Source organism: Urocitellus parryii, chromosome 4 (assembly GCF_045843805.1).
Source record: "Urocitellus parryii isolate mUroPar1 chromosome 4, mUroPar1.hap1, whole genome shotgun sequence".
Taxonomy (NCBI): Eukaryota; Metazoa; Chordata; class Mammalia; order Rodentia; family Sciuridae; genus Urocitellus; species Urocitellus parryii.
Genome location: NC_135534.1, coordinates 84,052,527 through 84,069,927, shown reverse-complemented (window position 1 = coordinate 84,069,927; position 17,401 = coordinate 84,052,527). Strand labels below are relative to the sequence as shown.

General features: G+C 40.4%; 1 protein-coding gene across 2 annotated transcripts in view; it reads right to left on the bottom strand.

Annotated features, from left to right (window-relative positions):
• Piwil4 (piwi like RNA-mediated gene silencing 4) overlaps positions 1-17,401 on the bottom strand; it is a 43,366-nt gene that overhangs the window by 24,981 nt on the left and 984 nt on the right. The window contains exons 2-8 of one of the 2 annotated variants that reach the window (XM_026396120.2): positions 17,106-17,184; positions 14,382-14,513; positions 12,171-12,385; positions 7,865-7,986; positions 6,179-6,259; positions 5,089-5,286; positions 3,627-3,738 (exon numbers count right to left, since the gene is read on the bottom strand). In XM_026396120.2, the coding sequence (XP_026251905.2) occupies positions 3,627-3,738; positions 5,089-5,286; positions 6,179-6,259; positions 7,865-7,986; positions 12,171-12,385; positions 14,382-14,513; positions 17,106-17,184 (939 nt within the window). The remainder of the gene's footprint in view (positions 1-3,626; positions 3,739-5,088; positions 5,287-6,178; positions 6,260-7,864; positions 7,987-12,170; positions 12,386-14,381; positions 14,514-17,105; positions 17,185-17,401) is intronic. The other variant, XM_077797686.1, reaches the window with a different exon arrangement.

Below are 17,401 nucleotides of genomic sequence, written 5' to 3'. Positions count from 1 at the left end.
TGAAGAATATGTGAAAGTGGGACAGTCCCTGGAAATACCTCATGTAAAGCTGGGCAATGTACAGCAAAAAGTTATATTTAGGCCTGCCTTGCATGCACAAGCCCCTGGATTCAATCTCCAGCACCACAAAAAAAAAAAAAAAAAAAAAGGTTATATTTAGATGGAGCACAGAAAAGAGCTCCATCCTCAAAGTTGCTGCCTAAGGCAGATTTTACCCTTTTCCTTGCCCAGTTTCTTAGCTTTTAAAAATATTCTTTTCATGATATAATAATGTCTTCCACTTTGAAAACTGACTACATGCTGTGTGCAATGGTGCTAGCCTATAATCCCTGTAACTCAGGTGGCCAAGAAGGAGGATCACAAGTTCAAGGCTGGCCTTAGCAATTTAGAAAGGTTCTGTCTCAAAATAAAAAATGAAAAGGGTTGGGCATGTAGCTCAGTGGTAAAGCATCCCTGGGTTCAGCCCCATCTACCAAAAAAAAAAAAAAAAAAACAGAAAATAAGAGAGAAAGAGAAAAAGAGAGAAAGAAAGGAAGGAGGGAGGGAGGGAGGGAAAGAAGGAAGGAAGGACGGAAGCAAGCTAATAATTTAATGTTCCTTTCTCGGGACAGAGAGGAAGATACAATTTTGTTTCTTCTCTCTCTAGTTACAATATATATTCAATAGAGCACAACTCACTACAAAAAAAGAAAAAAGAAAAAGAAAGAGATTTTTACCAAGATTCCTTTTTCAGAAAATCACAAAATACATCTGTTCAAGTAAGAACAAATTTAATGATGCAGGGAAAAAACCTAAATGTTTAATAAACCATGGGTTAAATAAACAAAACAGCACATTTTTGGCCCAAGATGCTTTGCCAGTACTACGTATCCAAGATTCCAAAGGCCATCCCTGTCTTACTAGAAAAATGTGTTCTAAAAACATTGTGAGTGCAGGAGCTTAGAGAGAGAAGAGCCAGCTCTCCTGTGTGGCAGAAAGCAACATCCATGAGATGACACTTGATCCTGATGCAGTGGTGGAGGGAGAAGGGACTGGATGACTTTGTGCAGGTGTCTAGTGAGCTTGCACCAAGACTGACATCCATTCAGTGTCTAGAAAATGCATGGGGTGATAACAGCAGGATGCCTGGTGGGGGCGCTGAGAAAGCTGAGCTAAAAGGTGGGATGAGGCCAGACTCCATGATACTAGAGTGAAGAAGGGGTAGGTGGCAAGTGGGGGTGGGGTGTCTACCCAGGCTCACAGTGTGCAGGCATCACACACCATTATCCTACTGAACACTACACTATGCAATGAAAGTCCCTTAACAATGAGTTTAGTCAGTTCCCCAAACTAACCTTCAAGTTTAGTGATTTGCCCAAAATTATATAGCTAGAGCCAACACTTTCTTATCTAAGTTTATGCTCTTAACCACGTTTCTGGGCAGTGCCTCAGAAAGATCTCTCTCGTGCTAGTGAGAATGCTGGATTGTGGTGAGGAGAGAGCTGAGGTGGAGACCACCAAGGGTGACTGCAATACCTACCCCAGAGGGGAATCCATGAGGGGTCCTGCACTACTGTAGTGAGGACAGGCTGAGGAGGCAGGGATGGTTCCAGAGAGAGTTCAAGGATAAAAGAGGCAGAACTCATTCTGGAGACAAGTGAAAAGGAGGTGAAAGTGAAAATGAGGAAGAAAGCAAAATGATTTCTGAGATGCAGAATTCCCAAAGAGAAACAGGAATGGGAAAGAAAATCAATTCAGTGTAAATTATGTGAGTCTAAGAAGCCTGCAGGATATTCATGCAAACATGTTCTGGAAATGGAGATGAATATGAAACCTGGGAATGAGGACAAGGCAAAAATACTATATTTGAGCAGTCTCAAATACAAAAAAAAAAAAAAAAAGACCCTGTGTGAGAGAATCATGGTGAATGATGCTTCCTTTTGAGGCAGAAGAAGGGAGAAAATCATCAAAGCAAGATAAGAGAACAACCTGAAACCTAAACAGAGAACCACAAGGATGGGACCCAGCAAGTCTAAGAAGGTAGGCATCAAAGGCTTCTGAAATAATACAATATTTTAACTATAATCACCTTCTGTGTAGAATACCAGAACTTACTCCTTATGACTGGGACACTGTGCCACCGTCTCTACCCTTACCTCCCACCCAGCTGTCCTCTGCCCCCTGCAGCCTCTGGTACACACTATTCCACTCTCTACAAGCTCAACGAGCTCCGCTGTTCAAGATTCCACAGATGAGTGAAAGCTTACAGTTTCTGTCTTTCTGTGCCTTATTTCACTTAGCAGAATGATCTCCAGGACACGTGTATGAATGTATCAAGACATCACACTCTACACCTCATAAAAATGTGTAACTATCTGTCAACTGAAAAGTAAAAATACAGCAAAGTAATTACTGGTGAGAAAAGAAAAACAAAAGCCACTGAGAGCTGCGTAGGATAAGAAGGGTAACTGATTTTGACCTTTGTCGAGCTATTTCCACAGTAACAGAGTCAGATACCAGACTGCTGACATTTCTGGAAGGAAGAACTGAAGGGGGGCTTGGAGCTAATATAGACAAGTTTCCAGAGTTAGCTAACAATGAAGGTGAAGAAAGATCGAGAAAGGGTTTCTGGTTTTTTTTGTAGTTGTGGTCATCTGTCTTTTAATACATCTGTGAGATTTTAGAGACCTGAATGACTATACATTCAAAAACATGGAGGATGGGGGTGAAAGCTTCCTAATTGGGATCACTGAGAACACAGCCTCCACAGGCAGCATAAGATTCCATCAGTAAATATTTCTCGAGTGTGTGACACATGCAAGGAACTATGCTAACCCTGGGAAAGCCCAAGGTCCAGAAGGGAGGTCAGACCACTCACATCCTGACTCAGATGACCCAATGCAGCTAAGTCATAGAAGGGAGTCCTGGGAAGGGTGCCCTGGGGCCTCCGTGAGAGTTGATGGCCATGCTGAGTACTAAAAGGTGTTTAGTGTTCATCTGGGCTGTGAAGAGGTACCCAGGAAGATGTGTGAAAATGCACAGGGGATAAACTGAGTTAAGTACACACAAACTACTAGTACAGAAGAGCACAGGGAAGGATGGGAAGAAGTAAGAGATGTGGCTGGAAATGCAGGGAATGGCCCAGGTCATGAAGGGCTTGGGAAATTCCACAAAAGAGCTAACATTTGGTTTCTAAGGCAATAAAGAGCCATGGAAATGTTTTGAGCTCGGAAGTGACATCATCAGATATATGTTTTTGATTTATTTTATTTTTGGTACTGGGGATTGAACCTGGGGGGCTCTACCACTAACCTACATCCCCAGCTCAATGTTTTTTTGCCCCTGAGACAAGACTTGCTGAGTTGCCCAGGATGGCCTTGAACTTGCAATCCTCCTGCCTCAGCCCCCTGAGTAGCTGGGATCACAGGAATGCCTCACAGCACTTGGCCTCAGACTACCAAAATAAGGACAGAAGGAGATATGATAAGTACCTCAGTCAACCCAGGATGGTGGGAATGGAGGATAAGGGACAGGAGAAAACAGAGAATTATGTATGAGGCAGACTCCCCCTAACAATTCAGTGGACTTGACAGACTGCAAAGGAATAGGGAGACCTCTTTAAGCCAAGAGGAAAAGAAAATACCTACCTGCTGGTAGTAATCCACATAAGTAATCTGAGAGCCATCACGCCTCTGAAAAGTATGTGTGGGCTTCACAGACCAGTCAATGTCATCAATGCGATAGGTTTTGTTATTGTATCTGGCAAATGGAAAAAAACCCTTTTAATAAAGTTTCCAAGTCATCTCAGCTAAGCAGTTACTCCATCACACTTTTAATTCAAAGTATAAAATATGTTCCAGAATATCAGAAATTAAGACACAGAAACACTTAAGAGTCACTTATTTCTTGTTTTAATTAATGCTCTTCTTAGATAAAAGCTGAGAAGAGCATTAACTTATCAGTACACAGGAAGATCTCTAAATTCCAACGAAACTCACAAGAAAGTCATTAGACTGCAATCTGTTTTGCTCACTGTTAAAACGCTGTACATTCAGGTAAACCATTCTTCAGTGTTAGAATGCTGAAGCATTGCTCAAAACTTTCCTGTTGGCTTCAGGTGTCACTCAGATTTTTTGAGCTCCCAGATTGTCTTTCTGGTAAAAAGCACCAATGCAGGCCAACTGACCAGCAGTTGTAGCACCCTGCTTAACCTCCCATCTGGGCTGGTCCTTGGCAAAGCTGCAGAACAGGTCAGCTAGGATCATTCTAAGCTCTTTCTCCCCTCCAGGAGAAGGGCCTGGAATGTCCTCTCAAATACCCCAACCTGTGAGCAGAAACCTCCAAGGCAGGTTTCTCCAGAGCTCTGGGCACCTTACAAGATGACTGAAGGAGCGTGGATAAACTAATCCATCAAGATCATGACAGGAGGATAAGACAATTCAACCATCCCACCCCTCTGCTATGCAACCAGAAAAACAACTTTAGAAGGAAATTCCAAGACAGAAAAGGAGAAGGCTAATATGTCCCTTAAAAATTTAAAAAAAAAAAACCTTTTTGGATTGGCATCAGTATATGGTGAGCTTTTTAGTACTTAGAAAGTCATTTAATCTGCCTGCCTTTAATTCAGTGTGCACTGTTGGCAAATTATACATAGAAAAATCTGCAAAGAAGCAAAATATGGTCTCAGCCTAAAAGACCTCAGAATCTTTTGAAGAAGTTGAGGCACGGACTTCACATTCTGTGCTATCACATAATAAAATTCAATGAAATGGACATAAGGGGTGGCTCTACGGAAGTGCAATAAACAGTTTCAACTGACGGGGCAAGTGGAGGTGTCAGGAAGATCAGAGCTGGACTTTATGAAGATGGAAACTTAAAAGGCAGAATTTGGAGTGGGGAGAACAGAATGAGAATTTGGGATCATGTCAGTTTGAGAAAGTTGAGAATGACACATAAGGAAGTCTAACTCAAGACAATTTGAGAACAGCCAAGTCTTCTAAACAAATTGATCAGACCTGTGCTCCAACCTAAGTTCCAATGAACTTCCTGTTCCAAACTCCATAGATAATTCATTCTCTGGAGAAGAGTCACTTAGATGTAGACTTTTACCTTGTAAGGACAATGAGTCCTATCAGTTGTTGCTCACATGTCTGGGTGAAGCAAGACACACCAGTTCTGTAGCAGAGATCAGTCATGAATTCCAGAACAGTCTCATTCCGGAGGACTTTATAACTCACATCAGCACTAAGCAGGAGCCTGTTTTCAAAGTATGATACAGAAATAGCAAACCCAGGCCAAAGGGATAATCTGCAAAAACAGATAAAAAGAAAAAAATTTTTAAATTAATATTTAAGATGTTAGAACAGAAAAACAGTGAAGATTTTTAAGTGATTTTTCATTCTAATTCTCTAGAGGTAATTTTTTCTTTAGTCGGATTTCTTCCAGTTGCTGGCTAAAACTTAAGTTGTTTTTAGCTGATGTGTCTTTAAATACATATTTAGAGTAAACACATATTTAGGACATTGTAGGATGTTTAGCAGCATCACTGTCTCCACCTGCCAGCACTTCAATCACTCCACCTGATTCTGTCCTTTATGCTCTTCTCCCCTTGTTTGATTATCTGTCTTTGGGCTACCAGTGGTCTTTCTGTCTTTAGCCTGACCACAACATTTTGGAGAGGTGAGTACCAACCAGTTCAACCCATGACCTGATGCTCCCTGAAGCACTACATTTCCTGGGTAAAACTCATTCTCCAAGTGTTCAGGATGGCTCAACCCTTCTCTAGGGAAGTTTAGCTGACTTGTCTGTCTGACCTCTGTTTATCTGATGATTTCACACCAATCACCCTGGCTGCACTAGGTTCCGTTCAACAAAAGCTCAGAGCACCAGCTAAGTGTTATGACATACTACAGCTAATTCTGCTTTCAGAATTACTTTTGACACAGAGAATTCAGTTTCTGAATTCCCTCTAGAATTTATGATAAGGATCTTGTACACCAATAGAAGAAAACGGGCTCCTAGCTCCAGGTTCACATTCACCACTCTATTAAAAAAACAAAAACAAAAAACCCTTGAAGATTATAAAAATTCATTACATTTCATATCACAGAAGGACTCAGAGAAGGCATAATGGTCAACGTAAATTATACTGCTCACCTTATAAACATTTCAGGGGAAAAGAAAATATAAATAAACCTACTTGTGTTGGGGAATTTCCACTTGCTCTGAAGGTTTATAGAAGTTCCGTCCAATTTGGTACATAGACAACTTTTTTAAGATCCTGCAAGTATATTTTTTTTTTAGTTTTTGGTAAATATTAGTCAATAACAGTATAATTCTATGTTTGTACTCATGCTGAACATAATAAAAAACACATAGAACATACAGAGGTCTTTTTCTTACTGCTATAGAACATTTAGATACTGAATATACGCAAGTGTCTGTATAAGAACTCTTACTTCTTCACATTTGAGAATGATAACTGAAATCCTTTTTATCTATGTGGACTTAACTGCAATGATGACTAGGCGGTCATTTACCACTACATCTGGTCATTAACATTCAGACTGGCTGTAAGGAGTGAGGCAAGCCATGTCTGAAGGCTCTTCTGGCCTGTTTCCCATTTTGAGAGGAGGCAGCTGCTTCTGCTGAGGCTGCTCAAGCTCCCCAGGTGCTGCCAAATACCTCTTCAGCAACAAGCCATGTTATTCCCGGAACCTGTCACATCACTGATATGAGGTTGTCATTGTGTGAGAGAGATGTACAAGGTGTTGGGTCAGAATCCAAGTATTCCAACTCTTTGATCTGGGATGCCAAACACCACTGAGCCTTGGCCTCCTTACCTGAAAATGGGAATTGACGTAAGGGTACACCAGGGCCCTCCAGTGAGGATGGAGGAATAGAAAGCATAAGGGGAAAAGCTTTCTCACTGGAAAGAACCTTCCATTTGTCAGCTAGAGGGCACATGCCAGCTGGGCTTCTGAAGAACTGCTGTGTAGCAGTGTACCAAGGCCCAGCTATGACCGAAGGAGACTGCCCAAGACATCTGACTAGCATTAGGAAACAGTGCCTCTGTGTGGAGGAAGTTCCTTTATGGGACCCTACTACTCAGCAAAACCCCAAACTTCCCTATTTTCATCCTTTCCAGAGGCTGCTATTGAACAAAGGGATGGCACCTAAGATTTCTGAATGGCTCATCTTAAAGTTCCACACTAGCAGATTGTAGAAGTGGCTCGTCTACTTTACGGTATCCACTTGTCCTATGGGAATTGTGCTGAAAATGTGGATTTAGGGGGTCCCATTCATGAAATTCTGTTTACCAGGTCCAGCAAGGAGCAAGGAAATCTATACTTAACAAATTCCACTCTACCCTCAAGATGACTTTGGAACACCTGATCCTTAGAATAGTCTGAAGAACAAAGAAAAACCCCACTGTGGCCTTTCTTCTGGCCCCATGTGTACACACTGGAGCAAAAGCAGAAAGCAGAAAGCTTTTTAGATCCCACATCAACCAATGAAGAGTAAAATAGGACCTTAAGTAAGTCAAATATAGTGAACTTTTCAGTCAGGGGATCAGGAGTGGAAACAGGTTCAAAAATAAAAGCAAAGGGCACCCTCCCTGCTGCCAATGAGATGGAAGTTACCCTCCAATTCTATATCTCAACCTGGACAATCCTGGATAATGGTGGCTATGCCAAGGGGAGGCTGTGATGACTGTATGGCACATGGCTGCTTGTGTACCTGAAAAGTATGTGAAGACCTGCCCTCAATAAGCACTGTAGGGGCACACACACACTGCCTACCATGTGGTTGACCATTTTAATCCCAGGCTCCATGCTAAAAGGTGCCATTAGCCCAGATTAAATTCACATTTCAAATGCCTTACTTCTTGAAGATGATATTGAAAACTTGGATGCACACAGGGGAGCTTGATGGCAGCTCCCTCATAAGAGTGACAGTCATCTTTACAGTTTCACCTCTTCGAGTTTCACTTGATAATTCTGTGACCTGGAAAAAGAGGTACTTAAAATGCACTCTATAGATTATCCCTAAGTGTGCAGAATGCAGATATGATAAAATCATCACAATTCAATATGTAGTAACAAAAAGAAAAATGAAGGTGTTAGCTATGAGTAGTAATCTAATCATCACCATCACATTAAGTTTGAAGGGGTTTTTCTTTCCCACACCCTGTGTCTTACTGATCCTAAGAAAGCAACACATCTTTCTGCTCTCCAAATTCTTGAAGGAGAGTCAAATCCAGGCTCATGGCTCAAAGATTTGATCCAAAAAGAATTCCACAAAAATTGGGTCTTGACCTTTACTGTGGGGAGGGGGGGCGGAGAGGGGTCGCAAATTACTTCAAGAGTCTGAAATAAGTTAGTTACATTCTCCCAAGAAAATTTCACATATGCAAGAGTCCACAATGCACCCACTTTGGGAGGGTTCGTGTATGCCCAGAAGCAGCCTATTAGTGGACTGCCTTGCCTCTCCCAAGTTCACAGATTCCAGTTTATTCCTATAGCAAAAAAAAAAAAAAAAAAAAAAAAAAAAAGAAAAGAAAAAAGAAAGCAAAGCAGACATGGGAAGACAATAGGGAAAGTAAGGATGAGGGCAGGAGAGAAAGTGGTGGAAGTTAGAACAGATAGAAAATCTGATTTTAAAAATTGTGGCAGGTCTGGAGAAATCCCCTGAGATCTTATGTAGCCTGAAATGGTGTTATAGCAATGTGATGAATGCCTGACTAGATTTCTATCACAGCTCCCCAACTAAACCGAAAGTTACTTCAACCAGACAGGACTCTGTGCAGGCTTATGAAATAAAAGAATTCACAAATCAGTCATTAAATATCAATCAGCCTTCAGGGATTTTTGAAAAGGGCAATGAATTAGAAGTCAGCTAATTAGCAAACATTTACATATTTCTATATAAATGCCCTTTTCTACAGTTACAGTGTAGTTTAACCAATTTTAGGTTAAATGAAGGTCTGGAAGCAAAGAGAAATGGACCTTTCCCAGGGGATGGCATATTTCATTGAGATGATTTCTTGCCTCACATAAAATTGTACAGAGATCAGAACAGCTGCAGGAAGAGCTCCTCAATATCAGGAAAAGTCTGGTAGGCAGGAGGGGTGTGCAGTTCTCAAAACACTGCAGGGACTTCAGGACAAAGGATTACAGACAACAAAGGATGTGGAGGTGAGGAGTTAAGGGGAGGTGGCAGCAGATGGTCTCAGGAACTGCAATTCCCAGCAGCCACTTAAGATCCAACTCCTCAGCCCCCTTGGCCCCTCCCTCACCAAACACCAACTGCTCCTTCACTTCCTACATCTGTTACTGGACCCACACCCTCCAGTCCCCAGGAGGCTAACCTCAGAATGAACTTTTATCCTCCTCCTCCATCCACCATCTAATCAATTGGCCAGGCTTAGTGCATCTACGCCAGCAAGTCTCTAATCTATTTCAGCTGTGTCAATACCACTATTAACCACAGAGCTGAAGTGCACATGATGTGGAAACGGAAATACCATAATTCACTGCCTCTTACAGCTTGTGTGAACCTGGAGCAAGCAACTGTTTAAGAACTTTTCTCATCTCTTAAGCAGGAGTAAGCCTAACTTATGCCACAGGGTTGTAAAGACTAAATAGGATAATGCACAGGTCTTATCATATTCTAAAATATGACCCTTCCTTCCTATCACTGCGTCTTTGCCCCTTTTCACTAGGAATGCCCTTCCTCATTGTCCACATCAATGATCCAAACCCTATCTAAGAATCTAAATAACTCTAACTAAAGTATCCTACGAGGAGTGAGCTTGCCTTTCATCAAGCTCTGTACATCAACCTTGGGGCAAGATACTGAACCTCTCAGGCTCCAGAATTGTTGAGAGGATTAAATGAAATCATGTTACTAAAAGTGAACAGTCCACAATTTCAATGAAGTCTGGTAGGCATAATAGCAGGAGTGGGGTAGCAGCTGCTGATTGGGAATAAGGTATAGATCTGCTAATCTCAAGAGAGGAGTTCTGGAGCTAATCTAAAAACAACCAAGCATAGTACTTAACACTTAGTAAATGTTAGCATAATCAAAATATTAATTAGTACTTAGAAACTTATTCTTCCTTGCACTGTATTTATTTGTAACTTTAGTAATAACTTAGAAATTTTTGAGAAATCAATGATAATACTACCAAACACAAAGTAGGCACTTCATAAGTGTATGAGAGTGGCAAGCAGATATGACATGATAGCAACCCCATCAGTTGTGGCTGTAGGTGCACAGTGTGGGTCTGGAGAACACAAGAAAGGCCAGATGGCAGCTGAGCAGGACTTTGAGAAAACTACACCATCTGGGGATGCAGAGAGTGAATTTGTGGAGGGGCTCTTCAATGACACTACATACTAGGAAATGTGTGAGGATTGGCAGAGATGCAGGGTTAAGCCTAAATCGATAGTAGGACCAGGAAAAGAAGTGAGAATCACAGCTTCATTGTTGGGACCCTTTTCACTGTAACTGGGTGGCAAATCATATGTTGATAAGGAACAAGAGGACACTCGACACACTGTTAAACCTGGCATCACCTGGGTCTGGATATGAAACAAACAGGCCTGATTTGTCACACATTATATATTTAATCTTCTGTTTTGCCACTGGCCTCCTCCTTAGACTCCGCCCCCATGGACAGAAATGTGTTTGACTCATATCACATGCTCATTTTGAATGAAAAATGAGCAGCACTAACTTAATCCTAGCACCTGCAGAGCAAAATTTGTCCATTTTGGTTAGGTACAATTAAAGCAAGCCAGATCATTCATGGTTCCTATAAAATAATGTCAACATACCTAAAACTCTAAGCTATTGCTAAAATGAATCTATGAGAGCAAGATGATCTTTAATAATAATACACATGAGGTATAAAATTTAATTATGAGAAATTGTATTAGCATGCTAACAACATCTGCTCATAGAACAAAGTATTGAAGGAACCAACCAATAAGGACTTATGGGGAGTAATAATGTTTCCGAATTTACAGACTTCTTAAACTACTAGATTTAACTGTGTGGTATAGGGGGCTGGGGATAAAGCTCAGCTGGTAGAGTGCTTACCTAGCATGCACAAGGCCTGGGTTCAATCCCCAGCACCACCAAAAAAAAAAAAAAAAGAAAAAAGAAAAAAGTAACCATATGATATAATTTTAAAGTCCCACCTCCAGACAAAATAATTACTCAAGTAAATCCTACAAATCTCAGGATCCCATAAAAGGGTAAAGAACCCAAGAATCTCAAAATGCATTTCTTAAGGAAACTCACAGATTTGCTTATTGGCTAGAAGTTTCAATGTATGCTATTAGCCCCATATGCTCAAAAAATTGAACTAAAGGATTAAACTTCCCTAGGCCCAGCAGTATAAAGCATTAATTCCATGTTCTGTTTTACCTCTTCATATGAAAAACTGGGTTTTTTGGTAGCAATTTTTAAATATCATTTTAGAACAAAGCATATGATTAAAAGTCAATATCTTTCTTTTAGGATTGAAAGTGTTAAAAAATGGAGAAAAAATATGAAATATTCAACTGCCATTTCCAGTGGTCACATTTTTTAAATACTAAGAATTGAAAGCAATAACTCACATTTTGTATGATGGAGCAAGTCAGAAAAGAACTGATAGTGTTAGATTCAAAGACTGATGTGAAATTATTTGGGTACACAGGCACAACTGTGCAGGAATGAAAGCAAGAACAATAAATTTAAAGCTCTGAAGCCACAGGCTAGCTGGTGTTTCTTAAAATCTTGCTTGTTTTGGGAAAAGTTCTTAAAAGGATGCCTATTTCAAGGACACTTAGAGTTCTTTTTTTTTTTTCAGAAGAGAAGAGAGAGAGAGAAAATTTTTTAATATTTATTTTTAGTTTTCGGTGAACACAACATCTTTATTTTATTTTATGTGGTGCTGAGGATCAAACCCAGTGCCCCGCGCATGCCAGGTGATCGCGCTACCGCTTGAGCCACATCCCCAGCCCAAGAGTTCTTATTTTTTAAGATGCCACATCACCAGCTTCTTAATTAAAAATTCAATTACCAATGACATTTTTACTAGTAAGTCTTTTTTGCTCTCAAGCAAGGGAACAGGAAACTAAGTACATACACGCACGTGTAAACACACATAAATCATCACAAAAATAACCATACTATACCTTTTCTTCTAGCTTTTGTGAGAGGAAAAGGACAGTACCATCGAACGCTTTTGCTTTGTTGGAAAGTATGCTTTGACTATAAAGCAAAGCAATCCTGAGCTTTCTAGATTCTAATTCTGGAATATATGTCACATGGTACTGGTATAGCTGCCAGTCCTGGGGCAAATCTAAATTAAAGAGATTTGTAACCAACATCACAGGTATTCCACTGGAACCTAGGGAAGACAAAAAAACAATTCTTTCACCAAAAAAAAAAAAAAATCACTGTTAACATTAATCACATCATTTGAAAATTAGTTTGCATGTGCACAGTAGTTGCATTAAGCAAGGATTTTTGTTTGATGACAAAAGATAAGCTCTAAAACTTGCAGCCTAATAACTGTGTTGGACTTTAGAGTGGATGGTGTGTGAAGTGGGCCTCACAGGAAGTCAGGAGCAGACAATGACATTCATGACTTGGGAGAAGAGAAGCATCTGAATTTAACTACCCCACCTTCCTTCTGCCTGCCTTCCAGCTCTTATTCTCTGCAATTCAAATCCACTGGAGTAATATTCTCATATGCTGCTCTGCAATTATGCTTGTCTCATTTTCAAAGAAACTGTCTGGTTCTGAGCATGTCTACAACCCCCAACCTCCGGGAAACCAGATGATCAAAAGTTAACAATACTCCTAAAAATCCTGGAAAAATTCCATTAATGGTTAGACTGCTGTTCAAGTCCCAAAGAAGAGCCTTAGAGAGGGAGGGGAGTGTTGGAAGAGAGGAAGGAACTGTACCTTTCCTGTCCAAAAACAGACAGGATCTGAGGGGGGTGGGGTTCTGCAGACACATGGAAGCCATGTGTGCTTCCAGGAATGTCATTCCCCTATAGGAATTTTTATTCACATCTGAAATGTCTATAGGACAAAATCAGGGATGGCCAGGGCACAGTTAATGCTCAGGCTGACTTATATTTCCCCAGGACAGAATCTAAGAGGATACTAAGGAGTTTTTTCTCAGCTCCTTATAGGGAATCACCCAGTGTTTGTCTTTTAGAAAAGAACAATATCAAATAGGCACTATTTTGCCTTTCTCATAGAGAAAGTGGAAACATGAGCCCCAAAGTGGTGAGGAAGAAAAGTTGTCATGTGTGCCTTAGCATTTCCTCATTCTGCGGTATGTAAATGGTGGCAGCAAGGAGTCATTATGCTATTCTAGGTAAGGAAGGCTTTCTTTTGTTCACCCAGATCCTGAGGAAATGACAACATATTTTAGCTGTTCATATAAATGGACTAAAGAGATGTCAAACTAGAATGTCAGAGCTGGGAGACCTTTGAGATCATCTACACCAGTGCTTACAGATAGCAGCTGGCCCTATTAGTGCTACAGTTATAAAACGTGAAGTAGACAATATGTTCAATGAAAAGATAAATTTGCCAGGCATGGTGGCACACATCTGTAATCCCAGCAGCTCAGGAGGCTGAGGCAGGAGAATCGCAAGTTTAATGCCAGCCTCAGCAAAAGTGAGGTGCTAAGCAACTCAGTAAGATCCTGTTTCTAAATAAAATACCAAAAAAAAAAAAAAAAGGAAAAACACCAGAATTTAACAGAATGAACCAGAGTGCCTGGTGTGAAGTAGGGATAAGCACTATTTCATGAAAGTTTTGCTTCCACTGTGTGTTTTGTGTGTTTGCTGGGTAATAATACATTTATTTCTCCATTAGCTGCCTTGGTTTTATACAAAAGTTTGAAAAACATTGATCTGCATCAGTAAGGAAGAAGCCACAAAACCATTTGAGAATCCAATGAAAATAACAGACCTATTTCCCAGAAAGCATATATGCCTACAATTGTGTGTGTAATTTCAGGGGGAGCCTGGAATCTGGGTAAAAAAAAAAAATAGCCCACATTGGCTTAAGTCCAAAACACTATTATTCCCCATACTGGAAAAGGGTTAAGAAAAAGAAGAAGCATCATTTTCAGCCACAACTCAAGAATCAGGAGAGTATCTTTTCCCAAAATGAGATCTGTTGTTGTGGAAAATATCATTTCTATTAACTAAACAAAATTAAGGCTAAATATTGTAAAGCCTCTAGACTTGCCTTGAACACAGCAAATGTTCAGTTAGTATCTATTGAGTATATGAACTTATTTATTTTAGGTCAAGGGATAGAAATTCCTTAAGCAAGATTTGGTAATATTTGTACAAGTAAGCTTCATAAAGACTGGGTACCTGTTTTACAATCTTTCACATGTGCCAATTTCTCTCTGGTACAGATGCCCAGATCCATGAAGTTCTGTCTCATTTTCACATTTCTTTTCACAAAGGTACTTTCAACATCACCATGAGGTAAGCCATTATTATCTAAAAAATGTAGAGAACACAGTAATATATTTCATTCTAATGATACTAGGTTTACTATATCAAAAATGCATCCACATTCAAAACTCAGATGTTTGTGGTTTTTAACAAAACTTGCCCACATTGCTGAAAACATGCATGACTATACAGAAGCCTTTAGCCTAAAAGTTAAAATCTGAAAAGAAAGCATGAAATATTGTTTTTGGAAAAAAGAGGCACTGAGTTAGTACTAGCACTTATAATATTGTAGACTTCCTCTTTGACTAAGGAGAAAACTTTATCTCCTAATGCCCTATCCCACACTTATTTGCAGATGGCATCTCTCCTTTAGCTCCTGGGTAACACCCTGCAGAGCTACAGGCTAGGACTGCCCACACCAACTTCTGCACAGAAAGGGCTGAGCCTCTCACCTTTCCCAGTGAAAAGAAGAGAAACTTCCCAGAACACTGCAATTTGACTTTATTGTAGATCATTCCTCAAGAGAATGAAAGCCATGTTTTACCTTGGAGCCTATCATAATCAGTTTCTAGAAAATATGAAATTAAAATCTGTTTTGAAATGAATACTGTTTAAGTGAGTACAAAAGGTGCTGACTTTTTGGATGTGCCTTGGGAATTCTGGAGATGACTTTAAAACATCAAAATTGTCGGGCTGGGGCTATAGCTCAGTGGCAGAGCACTTGCCTAGCAGGGGTGAGGCAGTGGGTTCAATCCTTAGCACCATATAAAAATAAATAAAATAAAACATCAAAAATACAAGTTACCACTGAAAAGTAACAGGATTGATAGTCCTTAGGACTCTGACTTGACCCACCCTATGATATTCTCACTGTATGCAGTTCTCCCAAATGGCACTGCCACCAGCTCAAAACTGCTGCCCACACCTTCCTCAGTACAGTCTGAGTCCCTCAAGAGAATCACAAAGTTCATTTAATTTTTTTAAATATCTATTACCCTCACTAGATTATCCATATCATTCATTGATCTTAGCTTCACAAGATGTTGAACTGTTTCTAAAACATCAAGGTACCATGGAATGGTGGTTGTCAGGGGCTAGGGGAAAAGAGGTTTGGGGATTTATTGTTTAACGTGTACAGAGTTTCAATTTTGCAAAATGAAAAAAAAATCTCTAGAGATGAATGATGATGATGACTGCACAGCAATACCAACAGACTCAGTATCCTCAACTGTTCATTTAAAAATAGGTAAAATGGTAAATATTATGTTATAGGTATTTTACTACAATTTAAATAAACAAAAATTCAATATGCTCTCAAAGGATTAAGGGTTTTCATGACTTGCTATTCAGAAAAATGGGCAGCAGATGTGGACAGAAAATCCCAGGTTGGCGCACTATTTGAACAGTGGTGGTATGCTGGGCCTACTGTGCTGCCACTCTGGGCAGGCCTTCTGGGCTCCTGCAGCACATTCAGTTGTGTGAGTTCAGATCACACAGGGGATACTGAGCAGCACTGGAAAACTCAACCAAGAGCTAGAGAGCCAGTCAGGAAATTAATGGGGGACCAGACTCTCAAGAGTGTGGGGGAACCTAGACTTACACATTTGTTAGAAATCTATCACTTCACTCTGTGGTCAGAACAAAGGAGATGGCTAACAGGTTGCACTGGGTTATGGGCTGAACTGTGTCCCCCACCAGATTTATATGCTGAAGTTCTAATCCCCAGTACTTCAGGATGTGACTGTATTTGGGGATAGGATTTTTAAAGAGAGGGTCAAATTAAAGTGAGGTCATTAAGGTCCAATAATGACTGATGTCATAAGAGAAAAAATTAGGATACAGAAATGCAGAGAGGAAACATGTGAGTCTAGGAAGGTGGTCATCTACAAGTCAAGGAGAGAGGCATGAGAAGAAACCAACCGTGCCAACACCTTTATCTCAAATGTCAAACCTCCAGAATTATGAAAAAATAAATTTCTGTTGTTAAAGCTAATTAGTCTGTGTGACTTTGTTATAGCAGCCCAAACAAACTAACACATCAGGCACACCAACTGGCACTGTGTGGCTACTTGGAGTAGCATGTGGACAAGTATACTGAGACCACATCTGACTTTGCAGAGAAGACAACTACCACCAAGCAGTGACATCTAACACAGGTGGGGAGGGAGGAGGCCAACCATGGGAGGCATACTATTGAGTTTCTACCATCTCTGTAAGGTGACAGCATTGGCATTTATAAACCATAGGATTTTGTGTAAGGCGGGGGCAGGGGCATGCTGGGGACTGAACCCAGGGCCTTGGACATTCAAGGCAGGTGCTCTACCACTGAGACATATTCTCAGCCTCTATATACCATAAGAATTTTTATAATATTTTTTTCAAAATTCTTCTATGAACAGAAAGAATCAAAAAACTGGCTTCTTCGTGTCTGTGGATTCTCATCTACCAAGCACTTTCAGAAAATTTAGCAGCAGACTCTGCCTTAGGGAGTCCCAAAGGAATCTGACAAGGGAATCACTCAAGAAAAGAAGAACAGGATGCTCAAGAAGCCAGCCTGCTGCTATGAGGCCTGGTGGAGTCAGTCTTCTTTCATGTGAGTTGCCTGGAACTAAGTGGAACGAACTGAGTTGCACCTACCTTGCTGTGGAATCCTGCTTGGTCCCAGGAAGCCGCTGCTAGAGGCCACTTCATTGTCTCTAAAATCAGCGGGTGTGGGCTATATGGGCAAAAACATTTTTTTTTCAGATTTAAGTCACAAACCAAAGGTTTCACAAAATAAGAACAGTATCATGTTATAAGGCATTAGATTAGCATGATCTAGGAAAAAAAAAATGTTAACAGGTAAATCCCTTGAGAGATGAGAAGAGAGTGCCCATTGTAGACAAAGGATAGGATGAGTGTCAGTTTTCCCTGCTCATCAAACTTATTTTAAT